Source organism: Lemur catta, chromosome 1 (genome assembly GCF_020740605.2).
Source record: "Lemur catta isolate mLemCat1 chromosome 1, mLemCat1.pri, whole genome shotgun sequence".
NCBI lineage: Eukaryota > Metazoa > Chordata > Mammalia > Primates > Lemuridae > Lemur > Lemur catta.
In genome coordinates this window covers 189,217,963-189,238,597 of record NC_059128.1, presented here as the reverse complement: position 1 = coordinate 189,238,597, position 20,635 = coordinate 189,217,963, and the positions used below count along the sequence as shown (strand labels likewise).

The 20,635-nt window shown below is 39.0% G+C and overlaps 1 protein-coding gene across 1 annotated transcript in view; it reads left to right on the top strand.

Moving 5' to 3' along the window:
• IFT80 (intraflagellar transport 80) overlaps positions 1-11,069 on the top strand; it is a 131,792-nt gene extending 120,723 nt beyond the window's left edge. Inside the window, exons 19-20 of the mRNA XM_045539561.1 lie at positions 1,226-1,349; positions 10,634-11,069. Coding sequence (XP_045395517.1) covers positions 1,226-1,349; positions 10,634-10,744 — 235 coding nt within the window. The 3' untranslated portion in view covers positions 10,745-11,069. The remainder of the gene's footprint in view (positions 1-1,225; positions 1,350-10,633) is intronic.
• Positions 11,070-20,635: the final 9,566 nt, after the last annotated feature.

The window sequence follows — 20,635 nt, the reverse complement described above, 5'->3', positions numbered from 1 at the left end:
TTTGATCAATAGTAAGGCAAACCAAAGCATGCTAAGAATGAACTGCGTTTTCCTACTGAAGAGTCTCAAGTTGCAAAAAATCTAATCACCAGTCAGTCTTGTCTAAAACAACAGATTTATGATAGTTGGATGTGATCAATCATGATTAGAATATTCATAAGTCACATGTGATATCAGAAATCAAGAGAACTCGAGAAATAATATATTTTTTACTGTTATGATGACTGTTACCCATATTTTAAAACAAGATGACAGTGAACAGTATAGGAAAGCTATAGTCCACTGGGTTGTTCCTGACTCAAGTAATATGAGTTATGCACAGGGTTGCAGTGGCTCAGGTGCTGTCCAAAACCTACTTGTGAAAGTATCCCTGGAACTGAGGATTAATCTTTTTATTTTCCTGCAAATTGTTATCAGAGTGTAGATTTGTGTCTTTGGTGTTTTACCACTGTTTTCAGCTATTCATTTAGTTCTTATCTTCTATTTAAATAAAATGTTACTTTAAAAATAACTGAGTTGCATAGATAAATAAATATTGATTGAGTTACAGAGTTCAAATGGCTGTTAGCTTTTTCTGAGACTTACATGGCAAAAGGCATTTTGTTAGACTTCTTAACTTCAATTTGTTATTTTCATAAGATTGTTAATTTGCTATAGTAATAACATAAGGATATCAGTTTTTAATTCTATAAACTCACTATAGACTTATCGAAATGGTCAAGATAATTGAATCACTTACATTGTAGGGAAGTTCATTCACTTGAATTATATGATGATTTCAAAAAAATTTTCAGTGAACATTTACCACACTTGCACTCTGTAGTATTCACTAAAGAGAAATGAAACCCAGATCTCCCTTCAGTAAATGTATAGGCAGGCTAGTGGAGGACACAGACTCATAAATAATATAATTATAATAATCATAAACAATAATTACAATACACTATAAGCAGTGCTATAGTAATAGTATGTATGAATGGTATGGACTATAGATAAGATAATGGTCATTTATTTCTACAAGGAGTGCTGGTCAGGGAGAAGAAATCATGTTTGATCTGGGCCTTTAAGTATAAATAAAAATTTGCAGAGTGGATAAAGTAGAAAATGACATTTCATATTATGAAATAAGCAGAGGGAACACCTAGTTACCCTCTGCCCCTTAACTCCACTCTCCATGGAGTCTGAAACAAGCAATGCTGATAATCTATTTCATTTCTCATTATAGGGCACTGGAATTGGCTGTAAAATACAAAACCCATGTTGATACAGTTCTTGCTTACCGTCAGAAGTTTTTGGAAACATTTGGTAAACAGGAAACTAATAAACGATACTTGCAATATGCAGAAGGTGTAAGTATTAAATAATATTTTATAATAATGTATGTGCTTTATAAATATGTACCATATTCATCTCAACAACACGAAAATTGAATGACTCATACCATAATCTTTAAAAGAATTACTGTTTGCCTTACAATTTTTTTCTGGAATCTTATAGCCATGTTTTCATAATATTCAATTTGTGTTAAGTTTGGGTGCTATTTGATATTTTTAAACAAATAATATAGATGGCTGGGATAAAAGCTTCTAACTTCTGAATTTTATCTGACACCAGCTGCTCCTTCTGCTGTAGGGGAAATACGTAAGCACAGAGGGCACTGGCTAGAATATTCATAGTTGGTCACTTTGTGGAATTCTGGGGAGCTAGTTTGCACCTCGTAGAGGTGCTAATGCTAGGTAAGTCTTTACTTCTCTAGAATCAAAGAAGACTCAACCTTTGCCTCCGGTTTGGAAGAATCTACCAGAATCTCAGATTTTATCGCTCAAATTAGAAAACAGTCATTCTGGGGCATGGTGGCATGTGTCTATAGTCCCATCTACTTGGGAGGCTGAAACAGGAGGATCACTTGAGCCCAGGAGTTCAAGGCCAGGCTGAGCAACGTAGTGAGACCCTGTCTCTGGAAAAAATAAAGTAAATATTTTTTAAAAGAAAAAATATAAAGAGGAAAGTTATTCCAGTATATGTCAGCCCACAAGGAAAACCAGAACAAGAGAGTTTGCTCCATTACCTTGAGCATAATTGATTGTGGCCACTTACCAGATCTTTCTAGGCTCAGAGAGCAGAAATAGAGCTCACGTCACTAGCCATGTAGATCCAAGAGGCTTAATTCCTAAGAGATGTGATTCCAAGACAGGGCTGACTTTGTTTCCAGCTCTGTGAACAACTTTATTTAGCCTTTTATTCATTCATTTATTCAAAAAATGTTTATGACATCTCACTCTGGGCTAGGCACTATGCTAGGTGTTAAATCAGATACAGCCTCTGTCTTCGTGGAGCTTATAGACTATTTGGGAGTGCTCTTTCTTGGGATAGAATAAAATATAATGTTCTGACCCATCCTCGGGGCAGGGTGGTTTAGAGGATCCTTGGAAAGAGGAGAGAAGGTAGTGAGAAGGTACTTATAATTTCTACTAAAGCAAACATTATCCACTTATCATATTTAGAATACTGTGTGTCTTGGTCTACATTTCTGCACTTCAGAAAAGTTTTCAGGGTAGTGAGGCCTTTGGGGTCATTCTTAGAGTTTAGCAGTGCAACTTCAACATCTGGGTCCAGGATAGCTACAATTGTGAATTTTATGGTAGGAAGGGGATGTGTTTTATGGAAGCTCCACAGACTGTTTTTATTTTCTTTTGGAACCTGCTTAGTACTGAAGTGAACCCTAGAGTTTGGGCTTGCTCTACTGCTAGGACAAACTCAGGGTCCCTGGGATCTCTGCGACTATCCCCTAACTCATAGACTATGACAGCAGCCACCACCATCAACATAGTGCCAAGCAGCCTAGAGAATCACCAGATTGTCTGATCTATTTGTCAGTTTTGAAAATATGGCCATATGTTAAAACTGAGCACCCACCTTAAATTTATTTTGTTGCATAATTTTAAACCAGATTAATGCTACTCTGCTTCCTCTCCTCATCACCATCAATATTTTTTCTATATTTTCACATGAGGTACTTTTGAGAACATAGAAAATATAATCTTACCCTAAAGGAAATTTTATTTTAGACAGCAAAAACTTAACATCCATATCTTCTTTTTCATTATATATGTATTCAACTGTTACCAAAATGTAATACTTCAATCACAAGAGTAGCAGCAATTTCCAAAGTGGGATAACCAGAACAACATGGCTTTCTTAGGTATTTTGGGGTTTTTTTCATCCTGAAACTATATAGGTTACTTTGACTCCCTATGGCACTATGTTCTAGTTTCCTACTTTTCTTCTTCATAAATGTCATTTGGAGTTAACTAAAAATCATAAAACAGTATTTTAACACATTAACTGCCATGTGAGTTGTATTTAACTCATGCTAGTTTTGAGCCCAGGGCCTTGTGAAACATATGAAGAGTCAATTCTCTGAAACAAATTCAATAAGTATGTCATGACTCACATTCAACTCAATTGCATGTAACTCACACACAGAAAACAATAAAAAATGACAAATTTTTCATTAAATTAGAAAGGATCATTTTGTTTTAGAAAACACCGTGGCCCAGGGAAAAAATTTATTTTCTAGTGTGGCAGTCAGTGTGTTAAGCTGAAAATTATTTTTTGACTTAAAAACTTCCTACTAATGAAACAAAATTTAACCCTAGGAAAATAGCTTTTGGGGATATCTGTACTGCTTGCTGATCTTTTGGTTTCATTTAAGTCTATAATCTAGTCATAATCTATTATCCATCCTTACCTATCTTTGCCAAAATTGTGATTACATAAACCTTTTATTTTAGAACTAATAGTTGAGTAGAAAAAGTTTATTTAAAAATAACATTGAGAAATTTATTCTATCTGGTGAGTTCTGGTGGGCTAACAATACATACCATGTAAAAGTTTATAAGTGAATGGAATCTATCATAAGGGAACAAGTGAGAAGTTCGATATACACTTACATGTATGAGCCCTGAGACATTTTTTTGGCCATTTCCAATTTAAAATATGGCATCTGGGATTCATACAAAGTGCTGTTTTCCAAGAATCCTATTATTTAGAGTAATTTTACTTGATCTACAATGGTGTTTGGCAAATATTTGTAAAATAAATTTTAAGTCTGGCAAATAAAATCCACTCAAAGAATGCATTCAATCTATTGAATACATACTCTGTGCAAGAAGTAGAAGATCCAAGAAATGCTTAAAACATTATGCGAGGAGGCCAGGCGCGGTGGCTCACGCCTGTAATCCTAGCCTTCTGGGCGGCCGAGGCGGGTGGATCACTCGAGGTCAGGAGTTCGAGACCAGCCTGAGTGAGACCCCCATCTCTACTAAAAATAGAAATAAATTATCTGGACAACTAAAAATATATGTAGAAAAAATTAGCCGGGCATGGTGGCACATGCCTGTCGTCCCAGCTACATGGGAGGCTGAGGGAGTAGGATCGCTTAAGCCCAGGAGTTTGAGGTTGCTGTGAGCTAGGCTGATGCCACGGCACTCACTCTAGCCTGGGCAACAAAGTGAGACTGTGTCTCAAAAAAAAAAAAAAAAAAAAAAATTATGCGAGGAAAAAGAAAGAGTGAAAAAATCATTCATGAGCAGAATATCAGAAAGTATAGAATTTGGAAGAAGATCTTAAAGAGTCAACACTCTACTTTGGATAAACCACTTTAAACTTAGCTATTAATATTACCTAAGTTGCCTTGCAGGTTTTAAGACCTTACAATATTGTTAGGTGATCACATATTTGCTGGGTATTTATTTACCTTTTATTCATTCAGTATTTATTGAATGCCTTCTGTGGAAAATGTTCTCACCTTGGTGCTTGGGATATAATAGTAAATGTGACAGACACTGGCCCTGGCCTCTTGAAATTTATATACAAATGGAGGTGACAGTTAGTTATATAGTTAGTTGTTAATTTGATCTGTGATACTGGCCTTGAGGGAGGTATAGGTGGTGCTAGAAGACTTTATGAATGAAGAACCTGACCTGACCTTGGGTAGGGGAATAAGCGCAGACTTTTCCTACGTGTGTGTGTGTGTGTGTGTGTGTGTGTGTGTGTGTGTGTGTTTTGAGACAGAGTCACGCTTATTTTTCTATTTTTAGTAGAGACGGGATCTCACTCTTGCTCAGGCTGGTCTCGAACTCCTGAGCTCAAGTGATCTTCCCACCTCGGCCTCCCAGAGTGCTAGGATTACAGGCATGAGCCACTGCACCCTGCCACCACTCCTGGCCCAGCAGAGCCTTTTCCAAGCAAATCAAATGATATTTGAGCTGAGCTCTAAAGGTTGAACAGTAGGAGCTGATTGGGGAGGGGCGCTGGGGGGGTGGGTGGCAGTGGGGATGGACTTGTTCCAGGCAAGGGAAGGCTCTGAAGTGAAAAAGAGTGAAAGCAACAGAGAGATTGACTTGAGGATTTAATAGGGCAAATTAAATAATGGGAAGCCATTGAAAGGACATAATAGAATCATTTTTCCCTCTTAAAATCCTGATTTCTAAAAATAAATGGAAACTTAAAATTTTCCACAAAATTATCATATGATTTTATCTGTCAGTAAAAGGATATGATATTAAATAATAAGAGCAAATCTATGGGGTCTCGAAAGATTGGGGAGGAATCTTGAGTGACCACTCTGGGTCTTGAGTGGTTACAATATTGGTTGGGACAAGACACTGAAGAGTCTTGATAACATGGTAAGAGAATGGACTTCATTATGAAGGCAATGAGAAGACCTGGAGGTTTGTGATCAAGAGAACAACTTGAAAGATAACTTCAAATGTGAAAGGTAGATTGCAGGCAAGGGTGTTGACTAGGAGACCAGTTAGGAAGTTACTATAATAACCCTACTAGGAGATGGAAAGGGGAAGATTAATGTAAGAAAAAGTTCAGTGGTAAAATTAAGAGAACAGTTGTGGTTGGGGGTGGGAGGAGAGGTGCTGAGGCAAGGCAGGGAATGGCTTCAACATTTCTAGTGTGGGCAACTAGTGGATGGGAATGCCATTAATCTAGATACAAAATACATGAGAATATATAAGTTTTGGACCTTTGAGTTTGAATACATGAATACATCCAATGTTTTTTTGAGTTTGAAGAGTCTGTGGGGTGTCCAAGTGGAAATATCTAGTAGGCAATTAGAAATATAAATGTGAACACCAAAGGATATTGGCAAAGAAGAAATCAGGGCTAGATAACTAAATTTATTGTCATAACCATAGAGGTTTATAGTAGAAGTTATATGAGTTGAGGAGATCTCCTAGGGGAAGCATGAGAAAGCTATGGTTGGAACCCTCGTGAATATTAACAGTTAATATTGAAGGAAACCAGAATATGATACCCCAAAATATGCCTCCTTGACATATTTTTGAGCTAAAGGCAATTGAGAAGGAGAAAATGGAAGAAGAGCTCTCTCTATCCACCCCCTTTTTCACCTAAAGACAGGATATGAATTCTCCTTTACTGGAGACTTTTATCAGCTCAGAGATGACACCAGAGGAATCACAAACAAACCTTACTTCATTAGTTTCTTCCCATATATTTACCTCCCCACAGTTGCCTACCTCTGCAAGCCCAAAACTGCCTTTCATTGTCTTGTCACTTCTCTGATATTTATTGTTCTTTGTTGAAGATGATATATAAGTCAAGAGTTCCAAGACAATGCTTTGAGTTTCCTTTCATTAATGTTTCTCCTGTATGATGTGCAGTACGGACATTAATAAACTTGCTTGTTTTTCTCTTTTTAATCTGTCTCTTGTCGCAGAGGTCTACAGAAAGCAGTGCAAATGTTAGATTATTTGAAAGACTCATTTTTCAATCATGCCAAAACTTAGTTTTCTTTTTCTTTTCTTTTCTTTTTTTTTTTTTTTTTGAGACAGAGTCTCACTCTGTTGCCCAGGCTAGAGTGCCGTGGCATCAGCTCACAGCAACCTCAAACTCCTGGGCTCAAGTGATCTTCTTGCCTCAGCCTCCCAAGTAGCTGGGACTACAGGCATACAACACCACGCCCAGCTAATATTTTCTATTTTTAGTACAGACAGGATCTCGCTCTTGGTTGGGCTGAACTCCTGAGCTCAAGCAATCCTCCTGCCTCAGTCTCCCAGAGTGCTAGGATTACAGGCATGAGCCACCACACCCGGCTGAAACTTGATATTTCTTAAATGGCAAAACACTCATTTCAGTTTCTAACAAAACATTTTACAAGTCCCAACTACGAACTTATGAGGGTTGAAGAGAAATTATATTTCCTCTCTGACATTGTCTAAGGGAAGAATATAGGGGGAAAAGAGAGAGAGAGAGTGAAAGAAAGAAGTATTTAGAAAGAAGAGCAGAAATCAGAAGACAGTGGTATTATACACTCTAGTATGAGAGATTTTTCAAAGAGCAGTGGTCAACAAGGTCTAGAGAATGCCCCTATCCCAGGCCTTGTTCTTTCCCATGTCACCATGCCCTTCCCCAGATACACACATGGGTTCACTCACTCATCCCCTTCAGGTCTTAATGTCAACTTTTCGGACACATCAACTTCTCTGATCACTCTATCTGTAAAACAACCAAAAGTCTATCAAGTAAATTGATGACACTCAAACTTCCTATTCCATCCCTGGTGCTCACTGTCTCCTTTCCCTAAATTCAAAACACTTACCACTTCTGGCATACTATATATATGTTTTTATTTTATTTATTATCTGACTCTTCCATTATTATCTGTCAGAGTTTATTATCTCTCTATGAAAACAGTGATTATTCTTTTTGTTCACTGCTGAATCCTCCTACCTAGGACAATCCTTGGCATATACTAAGCACTAAATATTTGGAGAATGAATAATTGAATCATGCAGAGAAAGTGTATAGGACAAGGACAGAAAACAGATGATGGTGGCTTTAATGAAACGTTCCTGAAGTGTGGCGGGAACACAGTCATATTACAGTGGTCTGGGGAGAGGAAGAGAGTCAGGAACGAGAAGAATGAGAGTGGTAGCTTGTAGGGAGACACAATAGAGAAACAAAGATGAAAAGAAGGATCTAGTGAAAAGAAGGAAATTGAGTGTGTGAGTAATAATTGAAGGCAGATGCTCCAGACATGTCAAAGAAGATGGGAGCAGGGACATATGGGAGGAGGTTGACCTGAAACAGAAGGAAAAGAGGTAAGGATAGGTACAGATATAGGTAAGTCCATGCCTGATGGCCACTATATTCTCTGTAAAGTGGGAAGCTGATTTTCAGCTGAGAGATGAGGTAGAGGAGGTAGAGCCATTTGTTATGATTTTGAAATTGCTTGTATGTGAGTAAGAATTGACTCGGAACTAGAATAAGAAGTACAAAATATTGGCACTCCCTGTACTAGAAAGGGATGATTTTTAGTATAGAAGTCACTTGACAGCTGTCAGAGAAAATCCTTATCTAAAGACTACTATTATAAATATTCTAATCCAAGAACTAAATTATCTGTAGAACACTGTTCTAAAACTGGATAAACGCCAAAGTGAAAGTGAAACATTTATTTTCAGTAGGATAGCTATAAACTGACACCCTCATTTGTATTATAACAAGTAACTGATGTAGATGTCATCAATTTACTTGATGGACTTCTGGTGGAACAGAGCAACAGTTGTTTGGTATACCATCAATATATGGGTTTATTGAGATTGATGTGAGAAACATATGTAAGCCAATTTAAGGCTGGAAGAAGGCCAAGGCATTCATCAAGTTTTGTTGTCTTTGTAAATATTTTGTTAGACGTGGAAATGAGTGTTTTGCCATTTAAAAAATATCAAGTTTTGGCCTGATTGAAAAATGAGCCTTTCAAATAATCTAACATTTGCTCTGCTTTTCAACAAGCTATCACTTGTATCTTAGCACAGATATTTGTCTTCTATGAGTAAGAGGAATTCTACTAATTAATCTATCTTATGTATTATAAATAAGTATGTGGAATTATTATTTTGAGAGCCTATTTGGAGGTTCCAGCAGGGGAGCACAGCTACTAATATACCCTTAAGCAAAGAGTGGTTCTCCTCTTTGGGGAAGGTCATCCTCTATGACTAACTGTGCAGCTTCGGGAGGGACACACATGGAGCAGTGTGGGGACACCCACCTAGCCAGCCAGATCAACCGAATAAACCCTGGAGATCAGTGGGATGACAGATGTCACAGCCAGATCACCCTCACATCCGGAATTATTATTTTAAACAAAAGTGACCCAAAATATTTACAAATTATTTCACACTAGAAATTCATATATAGGATATTGAAATAAAAAGAACCAAATACTTAATTTCATCAACTTCTAGCACAAAGTAAAAGAAGCATGAAGTCCTATTAAGGTTAAATTAATCTCTCAGTTACTTAAGATGGATCTGTTCAAGCAGCAAGTATTACCTCAGTCTGGTTAATACAACTTATTCCACTCACCTCCCTTACATGGAGGTAAAAACCTATTCACTTTGGGGTCAATGTCAGGGGTTTGGGTTTATTTCATTGTACATCAGAGTTGGTTTAATCTAGGACCCAGTTTTTCCCATATCTTACCTCAGAGAGTATACACATTCCTAAATTAGTGATTTCCAAACTTTGTTAAATGGTATAATATATTTTCTAAAGAAGTTCATAAGGTTGGGCGCAGTGACTCATGCCTGTAATCCTAGCATTCTGGGAGGCCAAGGCGGGAGGATCACTTGAGGTCAGGAGTTTGAGTCCAGCCTGAGCAAGAGTGAGACCCCGTCTCTACTAAAACTAGAAAAAATCAGCTGGGCGCGGTCACACATGCCTGTAGTCCCAGCTACTCGGGAGGCTGAGGCAGTAGGATCACTTGAGCCCACGAGTTTGAGGTTGCTGTGAGCTAGGCTGACGCCACGGCACTCTAGCCCAGGCAACAGAGTGAGGCTCTGTCTCAAAAAAGAAAAAAAAAAGTTGTTCATAGAACTCAGGCAGAGTCCATTCCTAATATCAAGTCTAATGAACTTAGGAGAGGGATAAGGCTGAACTAGGGGAGGGGAGAATGTGTCATGGATAGAAGGGAAGCAAATAGATAAAAATGTTATCACTTTTTAATTATTCTTTTTATGTGTTTCCCAATCTTTCTTTCCTTCTGCTTCTGCTAATATTCTTTCATCATTGTCAATGACCACTATTTCTTTATGTCACTTTACGAATTTTTGCAAAGGAGCCCCGTTTGCAGAATATGCTTAGGGGAAGCTAATGATCCCTATCTTTCCTCATAGCTAGGCTTTTAATGGAAACGTCAATATATAAGATATGAAGGACTAGCCTATTTGAAAAATGGCTCAGTGACCAAAACCTGTCCATTTTTCCTCTTATTTGAAGGAGAACAGTCCATCTTCTCCCGTACCTTATCCCTGAGCACCTGTTTAGATGCTCCTTTTATAAATAGGTACAACTGGATTTCAGTCTTTTGAATCACAGTGAGAGTCTTTGCTTTTTATTATATAATTGTTCTGTTGGGTCTTATTCTTAAAGCTATTTCATGGTTTTTGAGCATTATTTCTTATTAACTTTTCTTTGATGCCTCCTTTTCCTCTAATGTTTTAGAAGCCATACATTCTATTTTTACTCCTGATTACTTTGGATTAAACAAAAATATCTTATGCTATGTAAGCATACTTCTTTTTTTCAATTGCAGCTCCAAATAGATTGGGAGAAAATCAAAGCCAAAATTGAGATTGAAATTACTAAAGAACGAGAGCGATCATCAAGCAGCCAGTCCAATAAGAGTGTGGGTCTACAGCACTAAATGCTGTGCTTACCTGTAAGAAGTTTTATCTTTTGAAATGAATTCTGATTAACCAAGGATAACATGTTTTGGTTGCCAAAGAAAAAGGCATTATCTTTAAGTATAAGCATTTGCTGTGTATTTAATACTAAAAATACATTCAAAACGATGAAACAAAATAATTGATGTAATTCCATCTTTCATATTTTCTAGCCCTATAATTAGCAAAATATTACTATGTACTTATATGCTTGTATAGTGTTGATTACATTCCAGTTTTTTCTATTCATCCCTGAATCTTCAGCATGAACAAATATTAAAATGGATAGTAAAACATTAGACTCTTCAAAGTGTATGTTATGTTGTCATTAATTTCTATTTGACTTCTAAATTGTAAAATACTTCCAAAGTTTATTTATACAACAAAAATACATGAGGATGGTTCTGTGAAAATATGTAACAATGCAGATACCTGTACACCAAAGTTCACAGCAGCATTATCTGAATAGCAAAAGGTGGAAACAACTCAAATGTCCATCAATAGATGAATAAACTATTACGATATATACATACAATGGAATATTATTCAGCCTCAAAAAAGAATGAAATTCTGATGCATGCTACAACATACGTGAACCTTGAAAACATCATGGTAAGTGAAATAAACCGATACAAAAGGTCAAATATTGTATGATCCCCCTTATATGAAGTAAGTACTTAGAATAGGCAAGTTTATAGAGACAGAAAGGAGAATAGTGGTTAGCAGGGACTGGGAGCAGGAAGAAATGGGGAGGTATTTAATGGGTACATAGCTTCTGTTTGGGAGGAACAAATTCTGGAAATGGAGAGTAGTGAGGGTTGCTCAACATTGTGAATGTTAATGCCACTGAATTGTACCCTTAAAAATGGTTAAAATGGTAAATTTTGCTATGTATATTTTATCATAATTTTAAAAATTTGTCTAGAATGGATGAAGTATTTTCCTCATTCCTGTCCTCAACTTGAGAATATTTAGGCAATAGGCCTTGGAGTCTGAATTTATGAAAATCTCTTTAGGTGATAAACCTGTTTGACTAGGCTTAATTTATTATGTCCCCAAATTATTATTACCACAAAAGTTTTTTTAACAATAACACAAATACCCTTAGAAAGTCTTCCATGAACCCATTTTTGCATATATATGGGAAAGGGATTACATCTTTTATCCCCATTTTAATTACTATATCTAGATTTCTTTTATAGAAATGTTTTCTTTTCAACTTGCTTCTTTTCTTTTCTGGAACGTTAGAATATTCTGTTCTTGACCCAGATGCTGGGTACGAGGGTGTGTTCAGTTTATGAAATCTGAATATGCAGTTTACTTATAAGTTGTACTGTTTATATGTGTTCTATATTGTTACATTTCAATGAGAAGTATAAAAAGAAAAAAAGGGTTAAAAGGGTACATTTTATGTAATGTGTATTTTACCACAATAAAAAATCTTTTAAAAAAGAAAGAAAAGAAATATGTCTGTATTCTAACAGCAATTCTCTGGTATCCTACAATACAATTCTGATATTAACTACATCAAGTTAGCATCAAATCCCACAAGTTAAAGGGCAAGGTCCCCAACAAGATGGCCCAAAACTTAGACTCTAGCTGCAAGTGGAGTCCCCAGGCTACCCACACTTGTGTCTGACTTGGCTACATATTTGGGAGTTCCCTAGACCACCGCGCTTCAGCTTTGACAATTTGCTAGAATGATTCATAGAACTCACTGAAACTCTTTGCTTACAATTACAGTTTTATTAAAAGGATACAACTCAGGAACAGCCACATGGAACAGATGCATAGGGCAAGGTCTAGGTAAAAGAAGGGGTCTGGGGGAAAAAATGGAGGGGGCACAGAGCTTCCATGCCTTCTCCTCACAGGATCCAGGCCCATCATCTTCCCAGCACATCAGTGTGTTCACCAACCAGGAAGCTCGACTAGCCTTGCTTTTCTGAGTATTTTTTTTAATTGGAATTTTATTACATAGGCATAATTGATTAAAACATTGTCCATGCAAGTGAACTCAATCTCCAGCTCCCCTCCTCTGCTGGGACTGAAATTCCAATCACTGGTTGGTTTTTCTGGAAACCAGCCCCCATTCTGAAGCTATCTAGGCCACCACCACTACCACAACCATCACCTTTTTAGCATAACAAAGATATTCTTATCACTCAGGAAATTCCAAGGATTTTGGAATATCTCTGCCAGGAACTCTCCTTCACTAGACCAGATATATTCTTTATATATCACTGGCCACTCCCCGGGTCTTTTACCATGGGATCTTTTACAGCAAAAGGATCATACCTTGGCTGAGTATAAGAGATACAGCAATATTTGTAATTTTCCACTGTTAAATTGTTTAGCCTAAATCTGCCAGCCTAAAGATTTCTCCATATATAGTGATCTGTAACCCACTCTTACCAATCAACAAGTTTTGGCCAATCAAAGGCAGCCATCTGTTCAAACTGTGTTGGAATAAGGCAAACACAGCTGTAGTCAAGCCAGCTGTTTCTGTACCTCACTTCCATTTTCTGCACATCACTTTCCTTTTTCTATCCATAAATCTCCGACCATACAGCAGTGTGGAGTCTCTCTGAACCTATCCTGGCTAGGGGAGGGGAAGGTTTGCCCAATTCACAAATTGTTTTTTGCTCAATTTAATGCTGTTAAATTTAATTTGTCTTAAGTTTTTCATATAACACCAACATATTTGATGATCAATATCAATATTATAATCTTACCAACAATACCAGTGTTACAGCATATCACATTGCAGTAGATTCAACCTGAGAAATAAGAGTTAAAAGATTGAAAAAATAAGAGATATTGGTACTGTACTGTTACCACTTGCCCAAGTCACTTGCCCACTGCCCAGGTAAAGGCCAATATACTGAGAAAGCAAGAGGTACAGTGGAGAAGAAGTTTAATATCTCAAGGTGCCAGGAGAGCAGATGGGAGTAATTTATCAAATCCATCTCTGAGAATTTCGGGCTAGGGAATTGGGTATGTTGATTGCCTGGAGATGAACTCAATAGAGTTTGGAAGCCGAAATTGTCTTCTTGGTAAACAGGAGTTCTGGGTAGGGGGTTGCAGGACTTGTTGGATTGGTCTCTATGCATATCCACTTTTCCGGTTGATGTCAGTTGGTTCCCCTGAATGTGTTCTGTAAATAGCAAGGGATTCCGGGCCTCCTAGGGATGAAAGTCGGTGCCTTGCCTTGGTGTAATCGCCCCACCTGGGAAGAAGGACGGGGGTAGGCCCCAGGACCCCATCTTGGTCCTGCCCCACCTTAGTCCTGTCCAAAATGACTGCCATACCTGGGGTAGGAGGGAACACCCTAGGAATCTGCCAATCAGAACTTAGCCTGGCAACTGCAAAAGAATTCAGAGGACTCTCTCGCCCATGGGCCAAGCAGCGTAGGTACAATAGAGTTCAGAAAGCGACCTAGAGCAATCCACATTCATAGTAAGACTCAGGTCATGCAACTCCCAGCTGTCCAATCAAAGTGGTTCTATGGTGATGTCTGAGCCACAGGGAGGTCGCAATCCTGGCAATATAAAACAAGACACAGACCATAACCAGGCCCTTCCTTTTGTTCTCTGTTTGCTGTGACAGTGGGTCTGGTTGTCATCTGTGGCGTATGTATCTCTCTCTGTAAATGTATATCTTGCTCTTGCTATACAATCCTATCTTTCCTCAATAAACCTCATTTGTGTGCTTGCCTTACTTTGGTGTCAGGTCATTCTTCAGCCATGAGCATGCCAAGAACCAACATTTCTGACACCAAAACCAGAAAATGCAGTTTGGAAGATACCTCAAAGATCAGTTTTAGATTTAACAATATTGATGTTATCTATGGAAGCAATTGGGGAAGTCACAAATCTTGTCCCTGTCAAGGATACGTGACACTTGAGCAGTAAGCAGTTACAGCAGTGGGGAAATTAGGGAACAATGGCTGGTTAACTTCTAGCTCTACTCTTGTGTAGAAATCAAACTTTCATCACTATTCCTGCCTCATGGCCTTATATTAATTTAATATAGGCAGTTTAATTACTAGAGTCCCATCTAGTCTGTAATAATTAGTCCAGACCATCATCACATCCTATGACCAAAATGTCACCCAGGACGTGGTCACTCAGATTTGCAGGCCTGCATTCGATCTTGTTCCAAAAGGAGGTCTCAGCAATACATGGCTTCACCCTTTTAGGTGTCTGGTATAACTGAGCTAAGAGACAATATCATCTTTCTCTGAGCCTCTTTTGAAGCATTGATGTAATATTAAAATTCCCTCACTGCATAATCCACTTATTTATTCCTAAGGCAAAAAAAGAAACTTTTTGTCTGAGGAATTTGAGCCCCTTTAAATTATCAGGCCCAGAGAGGCAATTAAAATGTGACAACAGTCACATCTCACTTCCCTCTCCTGTGAGCTAAATAGTTACCTCTTGAAGCCACCTGCTATGTGTGCTCTAGACTAACTGATGCCAAGTAGCCACGAAATGCCATACTCTGGACAGCATAACTATAACTCATATCCTCTTGTTCAACAATGTATAGCCAATCACTAATCAGTGTTACTTCTGTAAAACAATGAGAACTGTCAAACAACTTTGTATCAGCCCACTCTTTGTTCCTTTTGGCCTTTAAAAACTTGCTTGTAACACAGGCTGAGCAGAGAGTACTCTCCAAGGTAACTTGGAAGTGTGTGCTGGCCAGCTGTCCTCACTTTGGCTCAAATAAACTTTTTAATATTCTATTTGGTGCCTGAACTTCTTTCTTTTAGGTTAACATTCTTTTACCCTTAGCTACTACTACTCCTACTTCTCTATATTTGTACCCAAACTTTTCCACCATTGGAAGGGACATTAGCTTTGGCCACCATGCTGGTCTAGATTGTGGGCAGCCATGGTAGTCTAGCAAGTACCTCCTCTCAGTCCACTTCATGTAGAGTAGGATTACGTAAGTGAAGAATTAGTAGGCTATTTCTACCAATAGGCAATATATCTGCATTCACTGTTAGCCTCAATTTTGCCAGTGGGTGAAGGCACAACCATCCCATCAGGCACTTAGGAATTCTGACATAAAGGTTTAAAAGTATAGTTATACTTCCTTAGAAACCATCCCTGTTTCTAGCACTTATAGTTGTGGCCCTGGTCCAGGGACTGCTGCATAAGGTAAGAAAAAGAAAGTTCAAATACAGTTGTCATACCAGCATCCTGACCACATGGGAGGAATTGTATAGTCACACCAGCATCCCCCCCCAGCCCTCTCCCGCAGATCCACCAGAAGAGCACAGGAATCTATCTAATGCAGACACTTCCTCAGTCCTCAGCATGTGGAGTCCTTAGTACAGACACATTAAGATGTGTAAGCCGGCCCTTCATGCCTTTATCTCTCCATTTTAGACAACCAATATTTCAATTGCGTGTTCCCACTCTCTATCAAACTATTACTCTGCCTATTGATGGATATTATGGACTGAAAAGTGTGTTCCTTGTTCTGAAGAAATGTGACTTGGCGGTTAAATTGGTGCAATATCTTCTCTTCTGGTTCTCTTACAGTACTGTAAGCATTTGTATCTATCCCTGGGTAAGCAACGCCCAGTCCAGAGTGTCTGTTCCTGTCAGGACCCATTTGTAGTCCCCAGGGTCCAACTTGCTAGCCGTGTGTGGGGCCTTGCCCCTGGGGAGTCTGCCCCATAGCCATCTATTTGCAGTCTCTATCTCTCTTATTAGCAGACAGAACAGTTTTTATTGGTATTTTTTTCCCTCAGAAGATGCAAGAGGAGCATGTCTATATTCAGCTCAGCTCTGCTTTGCTGCAGCTCCACAAATAAGTTAATTTTATGAAACCAGGTGGTTATGTCAAGTGAACACACTGGGGTATCTGCTCATCGACGACAACCACATTTTGATGCTGGAAGGGGGGGCCTTCCCATAGGCACTGATATGTCCTACTTTAATGCACCTCTCAAATTCCCATAGCGATTTCCACAGGTCTGTGCCCCAGAAGGGCATCCCTTTAATAGGCCGATCTTCCATTGCCTTCTGCCAGACCATACCGCCAGGCCACTGGCCACCACGGACAAGAAGGTAAAAACCCAAATATGGGAGTAAATAGCACATAATGCAGCCCATCAAGCTAGTCTGTTTTTAATGTTGGAGAAGCAGCAGGGGGCCCCTGGTCCACCCAACCTTCCACAGTGTTATACTAAAGTCTTGGTTTCAGCCCCATCAATGTCCATTTATTCAACCCCCCTCCCCTTTTTTTTGAGACATAGTCCTGCTCTGTCACCCAGGCTAAAGCACAGTGGCATCATCATAGCTCACTGCAACCTCAAACTCCCGGGCTCAGATGATCCTCCTGCCTCAGCCTCCCAAGCAGCTTGGACTACAGGCCCGCACCACCACTCCCGTCTAATTTTTTCTACTTTTAGTAGAGATAGAGTCTTGCTCTTGTTCAGGCTGTTCAAACTCCTGACCTCAAGTGATCCTCCCTCTTCAGCCTCCCAGAGTGCTAGGATTACAGGTGTGAGCCACTACATCCAGCCTGTCCCATTTCTTAATAACCACCTAAAGATTTACATCCCGGGAATCTTTTAGATGAGTCCCTGGGATGAGTCCCCTGATTCTCCCATCTGTCTCTTGTCCATTTTCTTGTAAATTACTTTAATATTCTTGATATCTGTAAGACCCACAGCAGGAAGCTGAGACAGCAAATCCAGCAGGGCTACTCAGACTGCTGTTGAATTCTGCAGGAGTAAGGTTACATGGGATGCCCTTGCAAAAGGGGCCACTTTAATCACAGCATTTACTATGACCTGGGTAACGAGTATATTCAGTGGATGCATGTCCCGCTCATCATAAAGCCAGTTCTGGATGGTTTGCATACGAAGCATATCAGCTGCTTTGTCTGGGGCATTCCTCTTGGCACTTATAAGGGAAATCAGATAGTCCTCCCTTCTCAGGGTAAACACACTTTTTATAGTGGTTATTATCCAGTACACCAGGCTGGCCATTCCCTCTGGAATAACATGCTGTGTGTCTGGATCATGTACAGCCATCTGTCATTGATCCTTGGTGAACTGTGGGTCCTGTATCAATCCAAACATGTTCTTCCACACTGCCGCATTCAAAACCAAAGATACTTACTTCCCCTAAGCTAGATACTCTCACACTCCATTTTAGTTAAGATTCTTGACAGAGCTGACAATAACTACCCATATTACCAAACCAAACTGGAGCCCATTCACTCAGTGCAGCAAAGCCAGACACTGAAGCTGAGAGTTGCAATGGGAGAAAGAGGCATTTTAATTGCAAGGTGCCTACAAGGAGAAGGGACTGCTAACACTTAAGACTCGAACTCCCCGATGGCTTATAAACAAGGGTTTTTAAAGGTAGGGGTACATTTTAGGCAGGCAAAATCATAAGTCAATACATGAAATACATTGGCCAGACTGAAAAAGGTGGGATGTCCTGAAGTGGGTTGGGGTAGGGGAGAGTTAGATTCAGACGTTCTTGGACTACCAGAAAGGAATTTTTTTTTTTTTTTACTATTAAAGGAAGGATTCTTTATTTTTATCATATTTTTGGTGAGTTAATCAGAATTAAACTCCATGTACCTTTATTTTGCATTAGGATAAGCAATGATGTATAATTAACCTAAAAATTTTTATTTGATTAATTTTTATTCTTATTAATAATATGTTCTTTTTCCTTTTTAAAAATTTTAACAGATTAGGGGATGCAAGTTGAATTGTGTTACATGTATATACTGTATAGTTGTGGAATCTAGGCTTTTGGTGTACCTATCACCTGAGTAGTGTCCATTGTACCCCATAGGTAATTTTTCATCCCTCCCTCACAACTTCCCATCTTCCCCCCTTTGAGTCTCCAAGGTCCATTAGACCACTCTGTGTGCCCTTGCATAGCCACAGTTTAGCTCCCACTTATAAGTGAGAACATGTGGCATTTATTTTTCTGCTCCTGGGTTACTTAGGATAATGATGCCCAGTTCCATCCAAGTTGCTGCAAAAGCCATTATTTCATTCTTTCTTATCACTGAGTAGTACTCCATGGTATATATATACACACCTCATTTTCTTTATCCCCCCATCAGTTCAAGAACAGGATCTTCCAAAAGGGGACAGAAGGAACAGATGCAACCTTGCTTGACCACACCAAGGGGTCACTTCTTCCTGGGCATTGAGGAAACTCCCTCTGGAAGCAGGAGACATAGGTACCAGGCTACATTCCCTTACCCAATGCCCCTTGCAGCCCTAGATTTAGAACCTGGCCCACTACAGCAAGAGTGAAATCATGCCTTTGAACTAAAATAAAATCCTAAGTCCCCCTTCCAACTGAACTACTGAACAAACCCCTTCTTGGTCAAGGGGATCCCAGAAAAACCTTAAAACTGACATCCTGGCCATGAAGGGAAAGGAAGTTGGACATCCCTCATTATATCCCCTCCCTTTTGGAGTTTAGATACAACAATTGGCCAGCACTAATGTTAAAACAGAGATCATAAGATTCTTTGTGACAAAACAGACTTTTTATGACAATAAGATAATAAATTATTAACAGGACCTAAAGCCATGCAAGACAAAGGTTAAATCACACCTGTAGGCCACCAATTTGCTTAACAGATCACTTGAGTCTCGATATTGGGACTTGTCTCTGATTAACAGACTTCCTTAGCCTATCTTAAAACGTTTGAAGCCTTTAGACAAAACTTTATTTCTTTAACCAATTACAAATCAAAGAATCTTTAAACCCACCTATAACTTGTAAGCCCCCCTATCAAGATATCCCACCTTTTTCGGCCAAACCAATTTATATCTTTCATGTATTGATTTATGCTTTTACCTAGAATTCGTATCTCCCTAAAATGTATAAAACTGAACTAAAACTGAACCCACTCAGGACCACTTACTCAAGGCTTCCTGGGTGTGGCTCCCTGGGCTGACAGTCACACATGTTTGGCTCAGAATACACCTCCTTAAATTATTTTACAGAGTTTGGGCTTTTTTCTGTTAATATACCTGAAGTTGGAAGCAGATCCCACAAGTTAAAGGGCAAGGACCCCAACAACACTGCCCTTACTTCAAATACCAGCTGAGTTCAGTCCCCAGGCTACCAACACTTCTGTCCAACTTGGCTACAAATTTGGGGATTCCCACAACCCTCCTTCAGGTTTGGTAATTTGCCAGAATGACTCACAGAATGCATTAAAATGCTATACTTACAATTACAGTTTTATTATAAAGGATATAACTCAGGAACAACCAAATGTAAGAAAAGCATAGGGCAAGGTTGGGGGGCAGGGTGGGTGAGAATTTGGAGCCTCTGTGCCCTCTCCCAGTAGAATCTGGGCATCACATCTTCCCAGCATGTCAATGTATCAATGTGCTCACCAACAACAAAGCCCTTCCCAGCTTCAGTGTCGCACGGTCTTTATTTTTTAAATCAGGGTTTCATTTCATAGGCATGATTGATTAACTCATTGGCCATATGATTGAACTTAATCTCCAACCTCTGTTCTCTCCCTGGAGGCTGGGTGGTTGAAAGTTCTAGCCCGCTAATCAAGTAGCTGGTTTTTCTAGTGACCAGCCCTGATCCTGAAGCTATCTAGAGGCCCCCTGAGCACCTCATTAGCAAAACAGACATTCCCATCACTCCGGACAATCCAAGGGCTTTGGAAGCTTTGTGTCATGAACCAGATTTGTTCTTTATTATATTACAAAGTCACTTCGTCAATCATATGGAATGTTGTGCTTATATGTTTTATACTTTAAAAGCTATCTATTATGGAAGTGTCTCAGTTGGTTTAACACTAATAATTTTATACAGTTTAGGAGAGTTTGATATAATTTAGTGCTT